This window comes from Centrocercus urophasianus, unplaced genomic scaffold, assembly GCF_019232065.1.
Source record: "Centrocercus urophasianus isolate 14NV4802_14NV808 unplaced genomic scaffold, USGS_Curo_1.0 seq_13, whole genome shotgun sequence".
NCBI classification, from domain to species: domain Eukaryota; kingdom Metazoa; phylum Chordata; class Aves; order Galliformes; family Phasianidae; genus Centrocercus; species Centrocercus urophasianus.
The window spans coordinates 32,233,397-32,252,730 of NW_024884475.1; the positions used below are offsets into that span (position 1 = coordinate 32,233,397).

Below are 19,334 nucleotides of genomic sequence, written 5' to 3' on the forward strand. Positions count from 1 at the left end.
CTTCTGGAAAGCTCCTAAGCTCTTTGGGGCAATTCTGGAAGTTTCCTGGCTTGTTTTTTTTTGTGCATGCAGTCACAAGTTCTACTCTCAAATGCCTCAGATCTAATGCATCTCTGAGGCCAAATTAAAGTATGATACAATTCTGAGATCTTCACCAGCAACAAAATTTACCATTGGCATCTCTAGAATTGTTTCTCAGTACTTAAGCCTGCCTCTCCTTTTCAGTAAATAGAAAGGATGTACCCAGCAGTTGCCAGAAGAAAGTTGAGACTGATGCTTGGCTCTGCTCTGCTTTGGTTACTGCTATTAATTATGCACAAATTCCTTCAATTTTCAAGGCTTTATGGATGTCTCAATTCCCTAGTTTCACTCTGCTGCCCCTTATTAATGTTTCAAAGACTTGCCTGCCTCAGGTGGTCTTTTCCTCTGTTTTGAGCTATGCTGTTACTAATGCAACACCTACAGTCCCTGTGGATCCTGCTCCAGGGATATCTGCAAGGAGGACAGAGCCAAGCCCATAGCATCCTACAGGTGCAGTCTTTCTGAAAGTGTTCTTGCACAATGTAGGTCTGAATTCAGCCCTTGGTATTTTTAGATAGCAAAATGAGCTGAAACACCTTTCATTACAGAAGATGCATTGCCTGAATCAGTTCCCATCAGGTGTGCATGAGGGCATCACATAAAGTTGATCAACACCACTCATACAACCACTCATCTACTATACAATTAAGGGGAGAATCCCTAAATGGCTCAGCCTACAGATTTGCACAGGAAATGCAATGGAAGTACAGCAACATGTTTCTTCTCTAATTATTTCCTGTTTACGCAAAACCCAGCATTGAAGGGATCCAATCACAGTAATCACCACAGTAGCTAAGCACTGCACAGGTTAATTAAATTTTGCAAAGAGAGGTGCACCATGCCTCAAAGGCCGCCCTCCTTCAAATTCCCCCTGTTCTTGACTGAAAGAAAGACATTCCAATACGCAATCCCATTCACAACTCACTATTAAATATGTTTAGGTTTAGCAGTATTTACACTTGAGAAGAGTTACAAAGAGGGAGCTAAAAAGATGACCCAGAATACTGCAAATTCCTTCTAGTCTTGCAGAAGATGGCAGTCTCAAGTCCCTTGCTCCTGAACTAATTTACCTACCTTTTGAGATGCTGACTGGAGGGGTTGGTGTTTTCCCACCACCACCTCAGGCTCATCCTCCAGAATTCACACTTATTTCCCAGCTACTTATATTGCCTAAACAACATTGGCTTGAACTAACTGTAATAAACAAACATGCAATAGTTCTAGCAACAACTAAAAGGTACAGAACTAGCTGATCCATTCATTTTTATAACACAGCTTCCTAACTTGTACCCTATGAAAAAAGGCAACTGGTTCTAAATACATCACAAACCTGTGTTCCTTCTCTCCCCACGCAGGCAGTTCTGCAGGTGTAGGACTAGGGGAAAAGATAACCAGTGCCCATTTGCAAGAGTTTACAGCAAGAGTTGTCCACCATTCTGCTGAACAGTATTATTTTAATTCTGTATTGGGCACTAATCTGTGCCTGATCACCTGTTATCGCTGAAGGATAGCTTGTGTAAACTTGGATGTATGATTTTATCATCTGTTAAAAGGCTTCCACTTAAAGTCAGAGTTATGTCTGCTTCTACAGCTGACTATCATGCAAAACCCCATGAAAGACATCCAGATTTCCGCACACCATGTGCTGAAGTTTCTAAGCTCTCAGGGATCTGGCTGATTTTACCCTCTGTCTGTAGAAAAACCTTTGCCTGGAGAAAGACTGCTGCATCTATATTTGCTCTGCTATGCTATGTACAGTTAAGGCAGATATTATAGTTGCATCTATGGAGAGCAAAAGAAAGGAGACGCACTAAATAAAGACAAAAAGCCTTGATGTAAAATGATGACTTCATAACTGAAGAGTAATTGCATCAGAGATTAGCAGTTAGTAGAGACAGCATGACTGGAATAACCTAAAAGACAATTGTGAATTTGGAGAGCATTTTTCCTCAAGGTGAGAACATTTCACATATTATTAAAAGCTGAAATGGTCCTGTGCTTTTTGCTTCTGGAAGTCTATACTTCATGCTTCACTTCCTACCTACCTGGCTTAGAACCTGGTCCTGATTCATCAGTCCTCTCCCCACAAAGCACTAGACACATTACAGAAGTGTTTATCAGTTTTGTTTAAAAATGAAGCATCAAAAGACTTTTTCAGCTGAACAAATGAAAACCTGAAAAAGGCAAAGAGCAAACAGTGAATGTCACAGAGATGCAACAGTGACAAAGGGAATGAAATACTTCAGGTTCAGCCAGATGAGTTTTGTCATGCATATCTTAGCCGCGAGCTTTAAGCAGTAAAAAACACTGTAGCCCAGTGTGAACTAATAAACTACCAGGAGGAGTTTGGAGGCATACTGGATTATTCTTCATTAGCAGAGAAATAAAAAGGTGCTAATACCTGCAGAAGAATAGGTCTTGTACAACTTCTGTAAAAACTCCACAAATATGATGGAAAGTATCCCAAGTTGTGCTTCCACTTGGTGCACAAATATTTGTCACGTCCAGGGAACAGTCAATGGAGAAAATCTCTCAGATGCAAGTAACTGCAAAATGACTGCAATACATCAGCACCTCTTCGTGTAAATATTTGCTTGATTTCAAAGACTAAAAGATATTTACTCATAAATCAGTTAAATATATAAATCCCAGGATTTGTACACACTACTTCAAGTTATTAGAGAACAAAAGCTGATCCAAGGAAGGTTAGCAGGCACTTAATGTGGAATCAGAGACAGAAAAGCCTGACAAAATATATAGAAAAATCATAGGAGGATTACATACATAAGAGAATCAAATCTAGGTATGCATTTGAATCCCTTTTGTAAAATTAGCACCCTGTTATATGGCTCATGGTACAGAAGATAATTTGTCCTATGGCATTAGGGGAAGCTTTGTCTCAACCAAGTGTGGAAGGGCTGGGTTTGCTAGCTCAAACACTAGGTCAGAAACATGGCAGCCACAAGTGCAGACATAAAAGCTCCTTTTGCACATGTTTCTGATGTCAATCATAAAAGGTATTCCTTGTAAGAGATGAACTGTCATCTGGAAGATGCTCTCTGATAGCTTAGCTACAGTGATACAGCAGCAATTCTCAGTAAGCCAGGAAATCATGAATAATTTTAACTTTAAAGCTGATATGCTGCCTCTATTTTTTAAATAAAGCAGGTGTGTATGTAATGCGCATTTACTTTAAAATCTGACTTACAAGATCAAAATGTCCATATCCTGGAGTACCACTAAATCCAAGCTAGATTCATTTTTAATCACTGCAAATCAGGATGGAAACTGTCAGCTACTAGAGGGCAGATTAAATTTTAATATAGTTCAGAAACTCTGGAACTTACAATTGAATTGCTGGAGAAGCATTCTTATGCCAAAAGAAGTTCAAATGAAACAGAAAAAAGCAGCGGCTGATACTTATTCTTGTGCTGTAACCAGCAGGATGTTTATCCCTGGGAACCTGAAGTGGGCTGGAAACACCCAGAGCTGAGTTTCATCTCGGTGAACAGGGCTCTATGGTCTGTTGGACAGCTTCTTACACCTCCTTGGCTAGCACACTGTTTTATGCCTCATTTGAGTCAGTCCAAATCTGTTGCCCTCCCTCTACACTTCTGCTGGCCAGATGCAGTCACTCTTTCCAAAGTCAGCTGCTGATGCTTCTACGACTATGTCAGTCTATCTTGTGAAGATGGTTTTGAATTTTAGACCAAATACAGTGCTGAAGTCTACACTGGTTAGCAGAAAGAAATTCATCCAAGGATATGAGAAAAAAAAGAACTCTTTCAATTGAGCTACCAAGTCTGAAGCTTTAAAAAGCATCAACAGACTACATAGGCCAGTAAATAGTAGTGGATTAAACATGAACACTAGAGGTCTATTAAAGTCATTAAAATTAACTTGTTAGCCTTAATAACAATTAACTGCATTAAGATGTCTCAACACACTTGTAAAATAAACAGCTGGAAAATCCGGCCTAAGAGAGAAGTAATATATGGATGTTTTCCCATCTCCGCCCACAGCCCCAAGCATCTTCAGGAGGTACCAATGGCTTCCTTGTATCTTAAATGAAAAGCTGGATGGCCTGACTTGGGCAAGGGAATGGATATGGAGTTCTGGTTCCCATTTTCACTCCTAAAATCTGCACTGAAGCAGCCATTCATCCCCCAAACTTACTGCGTAGCTGAACAAGAGAACATCAAAACACTGCTGCTGCCTGGGGTGGAGGAGAGATGGAAGAGAGCAGTGCCATTGCTCACCCTGTTCTGGGACACAGCACTATGCTGAAAACAAAGCCCATATTACCCATTCAGAGTACATAACACCACTGACTGACAAAGATGAGATGTCTTTTCTAAAGCTCTCATATTATTGTCTGTTCCAGGGCTGGTTTCTGTTTGGTTGGGTAAAACAAATATAAATTTATCATTTACAAATAGGTGGTGCCAGATTTTCTTTGCCAGTAAATATAACACAAGAACAGAGGAAGCTGAAGCAGAGAAGGACTAATTTAATGGAGGACATGCTTTGGTCATCATTTTGTCCTTACTGAATGGGCTCACGGTGCCACGCACTGCTTTTGAGAATCATTAAGAGTAAGTGCAAAGAGTATACCCTCCTTGTACTGTTTACAAACATATTTGGTACAGTGCATATTCAGAATCAATGACAAAAATGTAAATTCAAAACGGAGCAAAGTTGGTCCCAGGTACTTAGTATTGTCACTGAAATGCCTGGAGGGCTTTCAGTTTGAGAATGCAACAGTCATTGCTGCTACAGAAACATTTAACAGAAGAAAACACCAGAGAAGCTGTGCATTTCACAGCCTCCGGCACTTGCAGAAATTTCAAATCAAAAACGCCAAGACTTTCAAGTCTTGAATTTCTGTTTGCAAATGCCAGATGTCCCTGGTGTGACTAAACCTGCAATACCCACATCTGCAATAAGCAGTACCATAAATACAGGTTAGCATAATAAAAAAGAACTGGCGTGTAGAGGTCGTAACTTCAACATAGACAGGATTGCAAAGGTATCTTCAGTGCTGAATTACACTTGGTGATGTTGGGGAATGCTGGCTGCCCACTCTTGCTGTGACATAAACTGATGAGCAGGAAAAGGCAAATGGGAAGAGCGTGCTTCATTTACAGCAATGCTGCTATAAGGTTATCCTTCCTGTGTGGTACAAGCTCCTGGGAATGGGTATGTAATACTCTTTGATCCATGAGGAAAGAAGCTGTCTGCTAACTAGCTTCCCGGTAATTGACCATGCAATGTCATTCCTTGCATGAGGATTGCTGGTAAAACACTGTACATCATCTGACAAAAAAAAAAAAAAAGAATGGTGACTTGGGTGACTTGATCAGAAGACACTGAGAAGACAAGACAGACAAAACCAGCTGGGATACCCACAGACATGATTTAGGAACCTTGACTCTTAAATTGAAAAGAATTGAAGTTGTAATTGTCTTTGCGTATCAACCTGGATCCTCAAAGATTTTAGGGAGTGTTGCTTAAGACTAGTATTGATGGTATTTGGGCACATAAACAGAAAACGAGCTGTACTTCCAGATGCACCTAAGCATTCTACATTAAGAGCAGTCATCCTTTCAAGTGGCAAGAGACCCACTCACTCAGTGGCTCTGAGTAGAAGATCAAAGTGGGAAAACAAGCAAGGCTGAAAGGGAGCAGATCACCCAGGGAGAGGAGCTGGGTGAACCTCATCTGGGAGCATCCTGACAATCTTTGGTTCGCTATGCAGAGATGGCAGAAGCAGACCAGCAGGGCTCCAGCAGTCCTAAGCTCCTCCATGCTCTTAAGCCATGCCCAGCTCCTGTGATGCACAGCTAGGAAGCACTTTCACATGAGGACAGCATTGCAGCAAGTGACAGAGCACAGCAGTCTCTACTGTGGAGGGCCTTCATCCCCTTTAGTTGATTGCTGTTGCTCACTTGTATGTTAGCAATATTAACATTTGTCTTGAAATGCAGACATTTTTCACCACAATCACAGGCAAACACACATACTCTGATCATAGAGTATCCAAGGCACAGCCCTGGGAGCAGAGATAAAAATCAACACAACAGGAAATACAAGGGAAAAAGGCAGCACCAGCATGAGTCAGCAAATGTGGGCAGCATTGCTGGAAGCAATGCAGGCAAAATGAGATGGGAAGCTGTATCAACCCAGTGACACTCCATCCCAGTACAAAGGCCCCCACTTGCAAGGGGGACAATGCATTTTCATGTAGCTTTGGGGAACGTTTTGCTGCAGATTTCTTCCATTTCTCCGTTTATGCAGGAAAAATAAATCTATACCACGTTTAGAGATGGAAGGGTGATGGTAGAGATCCAGTCACTTGTCACCACGAATACCACATGGTCTCAGAATTAGCCCATTGGCATCGTAGGCCAGAAAACGCTCCACTGAACCTGTTTACAAATTAGCTCATCCTCCCACAAGCTCTGCAAACCAAGTCACTGACCTTCTGCCTTTGGCCAGGGAATCACACATGGCTGCACCACACTTGCTGGCTGCGACTACAGAAAGTGGTGAGTAGGACAAGGCAGCAAGGGACAGAGCTGGGAAGTCTTGCAAAACTCATTGGGTTTCAAGCCACCAGCAAACTTATTGCCAGTTGCCTATTTTTCTGATATGGCACACAAAAGCCATCACTAGCCAGCGTCTCTGAGAAACAGGACCTTGATCCACCACATAACCCCATCCTCCACATACGTACTTCCCTCATGTGTTGGCCCTCCTCTCCACTGCAGTCCAGCAGGAAGCCCATGGAATGGCAGCCGAGCTCAACTTCGCAGCACTCACATCACCATCTGAACAAAGCTATGTTTCATCACCACCATCCCATGTAATCCCACTTACTAGGATGAATCCCAAACATCACTTTTCACAGTGAGGGTCTTTGAAAGCTTCCAGTTCTCCAAAAGGATGTGTTACCCCTCTTAGAGCAAGACATATAAGGAATCACTGACATCCCTGGGTTTGTTCAGTGCACAACAGAGGACGCTGAGGGGAGGCTCTGCTCTCTGGGAACAGTGACAGGCTTGAGGGAATGGCACAGAGCTGTGTCAGGGTAGGGTCAGGTGGGGGTTAGGGGAAGGTTCTGCACCAATGGACGTGGAACACTCTGTCTAGGGCAGTGGGCATGGCCCTGAGCTGCGAGAGTTCAAGGAGCCTTTGGACAATGCTAGCAGACATAGGGTTTGGATGTTGGGCCTGTGTGGAGCCAAGGGTTGGAGTCATTCACATCTTACAGCTTTTACGCACACTCGAGCAGCCAGAAGACTGCTCAAAGTGTGTGAGCCACAAGCCACATGTGTGCTTCCTTGGGCACTAAGTGCCAACAGGCATGTCATCTCCATCTCCTGTTGGCTTGCTTTTGGGAAAGTCACACAGACAGACTCCAGAAAAGCAGTCAGTTTACTGCCTTCATCAGGCCTTTCTGAGGCTCCACAGGAGGTCATGGCGCCAGGCAACGCCATGTCAAGTGGCCTTGGCCATCTGACTGCAGCTGTGGTTGCATGCTCCAGACACAGCAAACACAAGCAAGCCAACCCACTCTGACATCTCCCCCAAGAGCAAGGAGCAACAGGGATGCTGCTGTGTTGCCCCACAAGCTGGCTGACATCCAAGGGGCAGGGTCAAGAAAAACACATGCCGGTACGAAGCTTACACCTGATGTGCTTCAACCTACTGTATGTATCAAGGGTGGCTGTCAAAATTGCTGGAAATCAAAATCTTTCTTTCTTTTAATGTCATATAGGAGCTGAGAAGAGACCTCATGTGAAAGTCAATGAAGTAGTCAAGCTAGCCTGGTGAGATTTTCAGGCACAGTGGCTTCGAGTAGCTCTCAGAGCAGCCCCAGTAGCAGTGCAGAACCACTGCTTGCAAGGCAGCTACTACCATCAGATACGTTACCCATTAAAGCATATAACTCACCTAGCACATGACTGTAAATATTCTGTCTAGACCTTAGTGAAGGGCAAAAGGATACTAGAAAACAGTATCTCTGCACAGTAATACAATGAACACAAGTGTCTCTATTTTTGCAACACCCGAGCTTCTTGAAATTCCACCACAACTCATTCTTGAAAATTCAAGCAAGGAAAATTGACTAAAGATGTCTGAAGCCTAATTCATGTCCCCTTTAAGCAGATGCAACATGATCTAATTTAATGGAACTGGACCTACTCTTTGCCAGCAATAAATTTGAACTGTAACTTATAAGGTCATCAGGAGACAACCTGTCAAGACAAAAGCCTGCAGAAAATTGTAAAACAAAAGCATAGCAAAATACTTGTGGTCTGTCAAGAGGCTCCCTCAATCACATATACCATTTAAATTGATGTAGTTCAAAACTGCTCACCTTACTCATACAAGTTCAGAGATGCAAGGACCACCCTCAGGATCGTACATGCCTTGCAGGTCTACCCTGGAGCCACTGGCCTTCCACCAGGGAATATGCTTCACAATGTCAAAGCTGCTGAAAATTCGCGGGGACTGCTAAGGCAAGAAGAGAATTTGGAAAACCTGAGGTTGAAATCTACGCTCTCAGCTTTAATGTTGATACACAACAGATATTTTCTTAATCTAGTCCATTTTTCTTTTCAATCAGGGCATACTACTAGAAAAAACAGAGGGAAGAGCACTGCTCGCTCACCAGTGTTAGATCTTATAATTATTATTTCTGCCTGGATTGCCTGTTTTATCTGCCTGGTGTGCATCTTTCCTATATGTAGACACAATCTCCTTTCTCTTAGTATTCTTCTTGCATCTTTTCCAACTATTCCACTTACAGTAATGACCACTTCAAAATATGCGCATTATCACAAACATTTTACATACCAGAAGCTACATTACATTTACCTAACACATACAATTTTAGCAACTTTCTCTCTCGTGTTGAAGTCAGCAGAAAATTTACTACAGATTTTACCCAGGATTTTCCCAGCTAGTTGCAGCAATGCGCTTTTTAGCACATGAGGTATGACACAGGCTGAGCAAAGCTACAAACCAGCAGTCTTCTTTTGTTATTGCTCTATTCCAGAAATCAAGGACCATGCAACTACATCTGAAGACAACATACAAGGCCTTGAACAAGGGCATCTCGTGTGGTATTGGACCCACAGAAATGCAGTAGTATGAAGGCAGTATGATTGGCATGAATTGCCAATCCAAGTAAGATTTAAAAATAATGGATTTAACTCCAAAGTGTTTACAGAGTTCTGAAACAACAAATAATGACGTAAAAAACCAAACTTATGCTCTGTGCACACAGAGCCATTGCAAAACAGAAGGTCGCTACAGAACTGTTCTGGTATGAGTGGTACCAAAAATAGTTCTTTCTTCATCAGGCACAAGATCAAAAAACAGTATTTAAGCACACAGCAGTGACCAAGTGAGGTGAAAAGTTGAACGAGGTCAGTATCTTGTTTCAGATAGCATCCAACAGCAGTCTCTTATGCAAAAATGTAAGGGGGCAGTGCTCTCACAACATAGTGAAAACATTCTGCATCTCAAAACTTTTGTCTCTTGAATAACTTGCTTCATCATGGATCCATAATCAATGATGTGTACCCAGTCAGCGTTCACTTAATGCAAATCTGTGATTTCAGCTTCTACCTTGGAAACACAAAAATCACCAGCTGTCAACCAAGGATGATGAAGAAACCACAAGCAAGCAATGAATCTAAACCTAAGCTGTCCAAAAAGTTCTTAGTTACGAACAAACACTTCCCTTAATTGTGATCTGCAAAGACATGAAAAAGGAGTTGGAAAACCAGCCCCTCCAGGGAGAGCAAGAAAGGAAGAAAACCCAAGGCTTTCGGCTGCCTGTGTATGTCATATGTCTGAAACCACAAAACTCCCATTAGTATTTACAGAAGTCCTGCATTTGGCAGATGCACAGGAGAACTGGGAAAATTCCCCATTAAAGCTAAAATAAGAGGAAAGCCAGACTTTGTAAAGATTTCTAAACAAAACCACTATCTGAACAGAACAGCGCAACAACTTTGGCATCCTGCTTTTGTTTATCCTTAGGGGAATTTACTACCATCTTAAGTACCTCTTAACAGCTCTAAATGTAAAAGAAAAAAGAAAACCAGACAACCTTATTAGTCAGAGGATCCAACTCCTCACTGATACCACCTTGGTATTCTTACTGAGATGAGCTTGGCCCACTGTTTCTTCCTCTTAAAATGTTAATTGGCAATCCCTGGGATTGCTCTTTCTAGGTGTGTTTATATGACTGATGGCTCAAGATATGCAGGGTAAATATTCACCCTTAATAATACTCTGGACTGACCATAAATTTCATGCCCAGAGGTAAGTGAATTCATCAGATTCCAGAATCAGTGCACTCAAATTGTGACGCCATGATTGTGGATGATGATCAACTTATTTTTCACTCAATTTCCAAGCTTCATATGCTGGAACTAATTACCAGTAAGCTTTAAAATTTCTACTTAAAAGTTATCATCAGAAGATGTCTGAAGCTTTATTGGACTATGTGAAGGACAATTCCTTCCATAAATTTGCAGTTACAAATGGTCCAGACTTAACAACAAACTGCCTTCTCTCCAATATTAGAACAGCTTCTTACTCTCCGGTTACCACAATCAAGGAGACAGACTTTGCCCCACATTCTTCCCAAGAATGAAGTCTTCTTCACTGCCACACAAATATAAAGTTGCATGGTATTAGCATAAAATCTATGTTTTCTGAATTCTTCTAACACAACTACTCATACAGGTCTTACCATTTCAGAATAACCTCTATGACACACTTAAAACACACAAACAAACAAACAGTAATACCTTAGAGAGAAATTGCCTCATATTTTCCAGCTAAAAAACTAAGACGCAAGGAACAATTTTCAGAGATGACATAAGCCCCCAACTTTCATTGAAATCATGCAGCACATTATGAAGTACTGTTCCTGGATGATGGATGTGGGTTTGTACTATGGGCTATGTGGGTTTAGGCTATGGCTATCCTCAGTTTGAGGCCAGGTTCCGCCACACTCAGGGATGAATGATCATCACTCCCCTGTATGCTGCACATTGCACAAACTATTGCACGCCCTCTGCAAAGCCCCAGGATCTCTGGCACAAGGTAAAACACCTTCATCACTCCAAATAACCATTCTCCCTACACAGGGTCAAAGATTTCTTGGCAGATACAAGATCTGCCCATCATTTCATCACTTTGTGGCATGTATCCTCTGCAACATTCTGGCTGCTTACCCTGGCAGATCAGGTCATGTTACTTTTGGAGCATTTCCACCTGCTCCCAAGTCCATAATTAACACAAGTAAGCCTCGTGGCAATCAAAGGTAAGACTGTTGACCTCACATGAATCAATAAGGCTTGCAGCTAAAGATGCGTAATGGAGAACAGTACAAAGGGCACAAGGAAAGTTGCCATCATGTGCAATTGCTACTTTGGATGAGAAAACAGTACACATTGCCACCTTGGCTTTGTCCCTTGGGACCAGAGTAATAAGTTGCACCAGCGGAGGTTCAGATTGGATAGTAGAACAAAAGAGTGGTCAGGCACTGGCACAGGCTGCCCAGGGAGGTGGTGAAGACACCATACTTGGAGGCATTCAAGAAACGTAGATGCAGCACTGAAGGATGTGGTTAGTGGGCATGGTATGGATGGGTTGGGGTCAGACTAGATGATCTTAGAGGTCTTTTCCAATCTTAATGAAGTGACAGAGTTTCTTCCTTGAATTAGACCAGGTGCAAACACAGACATGTTGCTACCCACAGCACTGCCTGCCAGGATGCCACAAACCTGAGCATCCCTGCAGAGCACCCCACTGGACTGCACCTGCAGCCCACAGAAAGCCCAGGGAATTCTGCACTGTGACACACACTTATGGAAGCGAGAACAGCAGGCTCACAGCACCAGAAGTGCTGGGGTCTTCACTCAGGGATGGAGCATCACTTTGCAAGGCACTCTGTCAGCACAAAGTAAAGGCAAATTTTTTCTGCATCAGGTCAGGACAAGATTCAAGTGGGCTGACAAAACAGTTTACAAAATAAATAAATAAAATAGTATTGCATAGTAGTATTGTATAGCAATACACAGGTGAAGCTGTTGTACTAACAGCTCACGTCAATACAGTCTGAGTCAATAAAAAGTTTATTTTACATTTCAGCTAATGCCAACTTACATTTAAAAATAATATTTTAACCTCTGACCACTTCCATTAGAAAAAAAAAAAAGCATTTAACTCTCTCTTGATAAAGCTTTCAGGAGTGTTTTCTGTCATCTTACTTCATGTACTCCCAGTGGACCCTGTACTACAAAAATCACTCTCAAAACTGCAGAAAACTCCATAGGCACTCAAAGTTTACCCCTAAAGCAAAAAGTGAAATCCCAACTCTATATTTTCCTGCATTTCAACAAACTCTGAAGCAGAGCAGAGTCTCTGTGCTCACTTATCATTCTGTTCCGATTGCCCGCACCCCCAAGGCACTTGGGGAACCGGTCCAGTGCTTACACTGTTAGGAAAACAGGAACATTACAGCCTTTTCCTTACAAGATGTCACCCCTTTTAATCTCTACATTTATCACTAAGAATCCTCACATGAAATTGAGCTGAGAAGTGGTTGGGCTAGGTTCTTGAGCAAGGTGCAGAGACTGCGCAAAGAGTCAAAAGAATAAATAAGTACAAACATCCCTCTATCCCCAGTGCCACTACAGGCAACTGTGGAGAAGACATGAATTTCAAACACAAAGCAAAAATGTGAGAGTTCGATAATTGGCCAGACCTTTCTCTGCTGAGGCCAATACTAACAGGACCAGGCTTTACTCCTTAGGGAGCAATAGATGCTCTGATCACAAAGGCTGACTGCATTCAGTGGTCTGGGAGGACAGTTACATTAAGTAGAGTAGCTAACGGAGTTATCGAAAGTCCTAACCATGCTAGTTGCATTCTGCTCTAATGACATGAACCTAGCTGAAGATGTTAGCTGTGTTTTCAAAAGTGCCAAAGTAATTCAGCATTATGTAACTCTTCCTAAGTGAAAACTCTCCGTAGTATTCAAATTTGCATTTGAAAATAATGGCAGTCTCATAAATGAGTTCATGTTGGCCATTTTTACTAGGTGGCTAGTCCCACGAGTACACAGTGTTTCACATATGAAGCAGAAGAGATGTCTTCACTCTCAGAAGCTTAAAAATTCATGAAGCTGCACAAAAAGAGATGTGCTCAAACTCCGGGAATAGGGTGAGGGAAAGGCCAGTGACTGTGTTTCAGAGGCAGGCTGAATCTAGAAGTCACCAACACATTTATCTTCAGGATGATATTTCTGTGCCACCATCTCTTCTGTTCTGTTGTTTTCCTCAAGCACACACAGAGACAGAAAATAACTGATCACCTGAACTCTGAAATGACAATGCTGCTGCTCTCCGCTGGCTTCATCCTTGCACTTTCACAGAGGCAGAGTTCTGTGATGATGTAGTACATCAGTCTTTTGCTCAGGAAAGGATGGAGGAAATGCAAAGAGCTGCTATTCGCTAATTTCCATGGCACCAACAGCACTTCGCTCTTTCAGCTTTCTGGCCAGTTGGCACCAGAGAACAGCAGAAACGCTTTCTGGGCACTGGAGTAAATGTAAAGGTAACCTACATTCTCTGAACTTGGTCAAATAAAACAGCCTCCATGGTGAAGAGCAGCTCCAGTGCTGCATTTTGCATCCCTGCCATGGCACTCAAGAGAAAGACAGGGTGACCACAGCATTGCTCTTCATGTTCCCCTGGCATTTTGCAAGCACTCGGTTTCAAAAACATATATAAGGAAGTAGCTTACATCAATCTTAGGCTGCCATACGCACATGCCTGGAGTGATAGGCACAGCCTCTTATTTATGATTTCTGCATGAAGTAAGAGTACTTAAGTGGATTAGAGAAGCTTGTTCTGCATTTAGGAAACAAACCTGTCCAGAACAATGGTGCCTGCATGAATTATTAAAAGGGAAGCCCATCTTGAAACCCAAATTGGCACACCTTCTGCCTTTCCACATCTATTTTCAATTTGGACTGGAAAGAGAATTATAGCAGGGTGTAAATTTCCCCCAGAATTAGAGGTACTCTCAGTCCCCTGCCACATAAGAATTTCAGATAAGAAAAGGTTAAAACCAGCTTTTTTAATACAAAAGCATTTATACTAATCTAGAGCTCAGAGGTAATTTCACAGTCATGCCTGAGTTGCCAGACTTTCCACAGGGCTTCACTCTGTCCTACAGCTTCATTAACAAAAATGGCCACTTACTACAGCACAGCCCCACAGCATCCTAGGGGAGCAACTAGCTCTGCTTTCATCCTCCTGCTGCCACCTGAGAGCTCGATGCTGGCTGACAAGGGTTAAAGGAAACAGAGAAACATGGAGAGGGATGGGGGGAGCAGAACCCTGCAGTGTAGAGCTGCCAGGACACCAATGGCTCGGGATGGGATCCCAGAGCTCTGCCGCCGGTGGTGAAGCAGCACAGGAAAAGTTTCTGTGATTTTCGGCAAGCCCTCGCGTGACGTCACCCCAGGCAGATAATCTCAGCGCAGTCAGCACAGGCCTCCTGCCTCCCCATTGGCGAGCCCCTCGTCAGCAGACATCTGAAGATAATTATTATTGGCCAGACAATTATAACAGGAACAACTGTCACTCGGTGCCGATGCCCCAACCTGGCGCTCTGCGGCGCGGCGGCACCCGGCAGCCAGCGCTCCCGCCACCCATCTCTGCCACTTCAGCTCCGGCCACTTTCTACCGCCGCAGTGCCTGCAGCCAGAATGGCAGCGCTGCTGGCCCCTTTGCTGCATGCCTGCCTGAGCCCGCAGTCCCCTGCAAAATCCACAATTTATTGATTCAAAGAAATGAAGGGCTACAGTAGCATGCACTCTCATGGAGCAGCTTGATTAAAAATAATAATATTCCACAGATTATTTGCTTCATCTCTTTCCAAAGAAGTTTGGCAGGAGGTAGTAGGACAGCTTGATCCAAGAATTCATTTTAAGCAATAGTTTTAACAAACTTCGGGCTTAATTCTTATCTTGCTGAAATCACAACTCCCACAGCACAAGCATGATAAGATCAATGGGGTGCTGCATCTTACATGAAAATCCACTTATCTGATGGCAGATGGTGGTAAACAACAGCCTTCACACAACACGAGTGCAAGTTGCTCCACGGGACCCAATGGACCTAGCAGCTCGTTAGCCTCTCCCAAAACTGTTGTTACTGGTGTGGGGTAGGGGACCAGCTCTGCCCCGAGACTGGTGGCTTTACACCAATCCTACTGCCATGCAGTAGGATGGTGGGATGGCACACCAGGAAGGCTTGAAGTTCATGAGCTTGGAGGTACTGGGAATGGACCATTCATTTTCCCTCTGCATTCCAACAGCAGCCTCTGTACAGCATAGCTAATGTAGGTCCACACTCCAGAAAGCCTTCTCACTGTGGGAGGAGGGTCTTCATAAACTGAAAGAGGAATACCTAGGATGAGGCAAGGAGGCCCTCACTCACTGCTGTCACAGCTCTCAGCTGTCAGGATGGCTCCATCCACATTAGCCTCACAGGGAACACTTTCAGAGGCAGACGTGGGAGTGCGAACAACCCCAGCACGTACGCGTGCTGAAGGCAATCATGGGTGTTTGCAATGAGTGAGGTGCCAAGTTCCCCGTGACATTCATTTGCCCTGAAGAGCAGTTTGGAGTGGGAGAATGGAGGCAAAAGAGGCTCAGCCCTGGCAAAAGAGAAGCAGCCATGTTGTCCCTTGCACCATCACACATACAGACCAACAACACTGGTACACAGGGGGGCATGCCACTATCCCAGGACTTTGTGTTCAAGCTTTTCCAGCCTGGCTGGAAAAGTTATAATTAAAAGGGCTTGTTAGTATTTAAACAGTCCAGAACCCAGAGGGTATGTAAAGGGATTAATACACTGCCTAAATCTGGTCTGTCCTCATTGCAATCAAGTTGAACTCCACTGATGATGCTCCAAACCCAGAAGCTGCTCAACACTTAGAGCCACTTCCTTGCCTCACACACAGTACAGATCTTATTTATTATTATTTTTTGGCCTTGTAAGGCATCAAGAGCTGTTTCTGAGATGGAAGTAAAATAACAAATGCCACACCTTTGGGACTTGTTTACCTACATTTAATGACTAGTAAGAGCATAAATTCTTGCCACAGATTTCTGGGAAGTCCGACCCCTTAGTTCATCCTCCTGTTAAGGAGGAAACAACAGTGTTTATCCCTGCTTAATAACTTCATCTCATAGTCATGATGTGTGCATCCAAGTTCTGCCTATTAAGCCAGGAAGGCAAACACTGCCATCAGTGTCAGTGCAGACAAACATACGGAGTAAACCGATGGGAACTGGGGAAGCCTCCTTGTACAGCCCTTAGCTGCTGTATTTTATTTGTTAGTTTTTCGCCAACATCTCATGTGCTGGAACAGAACCAGTTCCATTAAATGAGCAAACTTCCATCAGATAAGGATGTATAAGCTAACTCGAAATCTGGAAGAAGCTTCACCAGTATTTTCAAGAGAAGCTTGCTAGGAGAGAGATTGCAGCAGGCATGGCTTCATCTTGTCCCCTGAAATGTCCCTGGGCCAGACTGCTCTTCTCCTTTACTTCTATATGAATCAAACTTAAGTATGCATCAGCTCTTTTACAGAGGGTGAAACTACACTGAGACTCCATGCACATGGAGCATCCCATCTCTCAGGCTGCACAGCAGAGCACAGAGTCAATGGCCTCCTCTGTTGGGCCCAGGCAGCGGGGCCTCATGCTGATGAGTCCCAGCTAGCTAACTGCAGCAAGCACACAGCCAGGGAGACTTCAGTAACACTGCTTAGCATTTACACAGTGCTTGATGTCTCCCGGACCCTCAGCAAACAGCATCTCAGTCTCCAAAGCACCCCACGAGGTAATTCAGCATTACCCCGGGTCTCTGCTGGCTGGGGAAACTGAGGCCCAGGAGAGATTATGTAATTGTCTCAAGGTCACATAATGAAGAGCAGGAGAACCACGAGGACGACGCACAAATCCTGGTTCCCAGTCATGTTCTTTAATCTGAACTGCATCTCCTGTGGCTCATCCAGCTAATGCATATCTCAAACATCACCCCCTCCAACCTCTTCTACCAGCCTGTCCTATTCTGATGGCAGTTTTCTTTCAGAATGTGAACAAAACGGGAAGCATCCAACACTCTCAGGCCAAGAGCACCTATATGCTGTCGCTTCTTCAGAGACATGAGCAGCATGGGGTACCAACACAAGTTACCCACACTAGCCATTATACAGAGTGCCCATGCGAGTAGTGAGCAATACAGGGTATCCACACGGCTCATCTACAGGACGACAGGGATACGCAAACCACAGGCTGGTCGTTTTGCTCATCCTGCCCTTAAGAAAAGCCCAGATGAGACACGGAAGGATTCCGCAAGCCCCTGCCCAAGCCCTACCAGGTACCCGGCACCTTTCCGCCTCCACGGGCACGGGCAGCGCTGCCCTCCGTCGCCCCGCAGCTCCCCGAGCTGAGAGGACCGAGAGGCCATGCAGGACGAGACCGGGTCCCGGCTAAGGGAGTGCGGCAGTGCAGCGCGGCGCGGGCGAGGCGCGCCCGGCGAGGCCCAGGCAGGCGGCGCGGCACCGGGACGCGGAGGGCGGCGTGGGCGAGCGGCCGCGACAGGAAGGGGGATCCCGGCCCCCGGCCCTAGATCTCCCCGCACAGCCCGCAAAGTTGATAGCGGCGCGGCTGGAAATGAAGTTTGATGAGGGATCCGAGGCGGGGGGAGCGGGGCCGGGGAGCGGCGGAGTCGGGCAGGTAGCAGCGGAACCCCGTGCCCGCGCACGGCGCCGCGGGGCCGCGCAGCCGGCTGGGCTCAGCGCCGGCACTCACCAGTTCTCCTGCATCCACTGGATGGCCTCATGCTCGTTGAACTGCTTCTCGAATTCGTATTCCTGCAAAGTCAACACGGACATGTTCATTGGCCCGGTGGCTGCGGAGCCGCTCCCCGCGCCTAAATGCCTCCTGCCGCCTCGGGAGCCGGAGATCTCCCGCCTCCGGCCTGGCCGCCCCGCCTCAGCGGTACCCCAGGTTTAGCATAGCTCCGCTCCCCTCCGCGCCTCTCCTCCCGGGCCCGCCGGTCTCCTCCTCTTCTGCAGCCGCCGCGCCGCGCAGCGCCCGGGGGCGGCGCGGTCTTAGTGCCCGCCCGCCGCCGCCGCCGCCGCCGCCCGGGACACCCGCCCCCCGCCACCCCCCAGCCAGCCGGGGAAAGGGGACCCCCCGGCCGTTCTGGCAGCCCCCAAGTAAAGAATCACGGGGTGAGACTTATGAAGCAGGGCTCTCCCCAAAACGCCTCACAGCCCCCCGGCCTTTCTGCATCTCCGTTCAGCGTACACCTGCTGAGGCTGCGGGCCCCGCAACAGCGCGGTCCCCGTGTTTCACAGCTTGGCCCGGTCCGGCGTGCTGCGGGAGTGCCGGCCTGCAGGAGGGTAGCCCGGCTTAGGGGCCGCTGGAGCATAGATCTTCACTCAAACCTAAGGCAGAGACCTGATGCAGGGCCGTCACCTTCTTGGGGTGTACCGACGTATCCTTCATTTCATCTTTCCTGGCACATCTGTCCCATGCTGTTGTCACCAGCTGAGTTCCTCTGGCTCCAGCAGGGCCAGCACCCTAGCCACGCTTCTCCCAACAACTTGGTCTCAAGGCAGGGCACAGTCCCTGCTAGCTTTGCAGTCTGAAGGCAGTGGGGTTCCCACTTTCATGGATGCCAGACACAAGCAGAGCAGAGCCAGCACAGGTCAGCATACCCTTGGCTCTTGTGGATTTCAGTTCTTCTTGACATGGAAGTGTTTAACGTTGTCCAAGAACAGCAAAAAAAAACACAACATGGAGCCCTCAGGATGTAGGATACCAACACCTAACCTGTCTGATGTTTCTATCTGCATTTTGACCACTATGCTCTTCAGCATCATGTGTTTCAGCTGCTCACACTGAAATTGCAAGGCAGTGCTGAATTATTGTTTACTCTCATTGTACCAGAGGCCCTCAGCAGATCCAGGTCCAGCAGTCTTTCCTCGGAGAGATTGCTGTCTGCATAGACACAATGCAGTAGCCTGGGAACACTACTCTCCCTGCTTTCCCCACAGAGAAGGGAAGCTCAAAGCTTTCCAGAACTGCTTCTTGCAGCCACCAGACTGTAGGTGGGGCAGGGTTTTGGCGT

General features: G+C 45.5%; 1 protein-coding gene across 1 annotated transcript in view; it reads right to left on the bottom strand.

The window, feature by feature from the left end:
* ELOVL6 (ELOVL fatty acid elongase 6) overlaps window positions 1-18,245 on the bottom strand; it is a 65,714-nt gene extending 47,469 nt beyond the window's left edge. The window contains exon 1 of the mRNA XM_042811510.1: window positions 18,008-18,245. Within this exon, the coding sequence (XP_042667444.1) occupies window positions 18,008-18,096 (89 nt within the window). The 5' untranslated portion in view covers window positions 18,097-18,245. The remainder of the gene's footprint in view (window positions 1-18,007) is intronic.
* Between the last annotated feature and the right edge of the window lie 1,089 nt (window positions 18,246-19,334).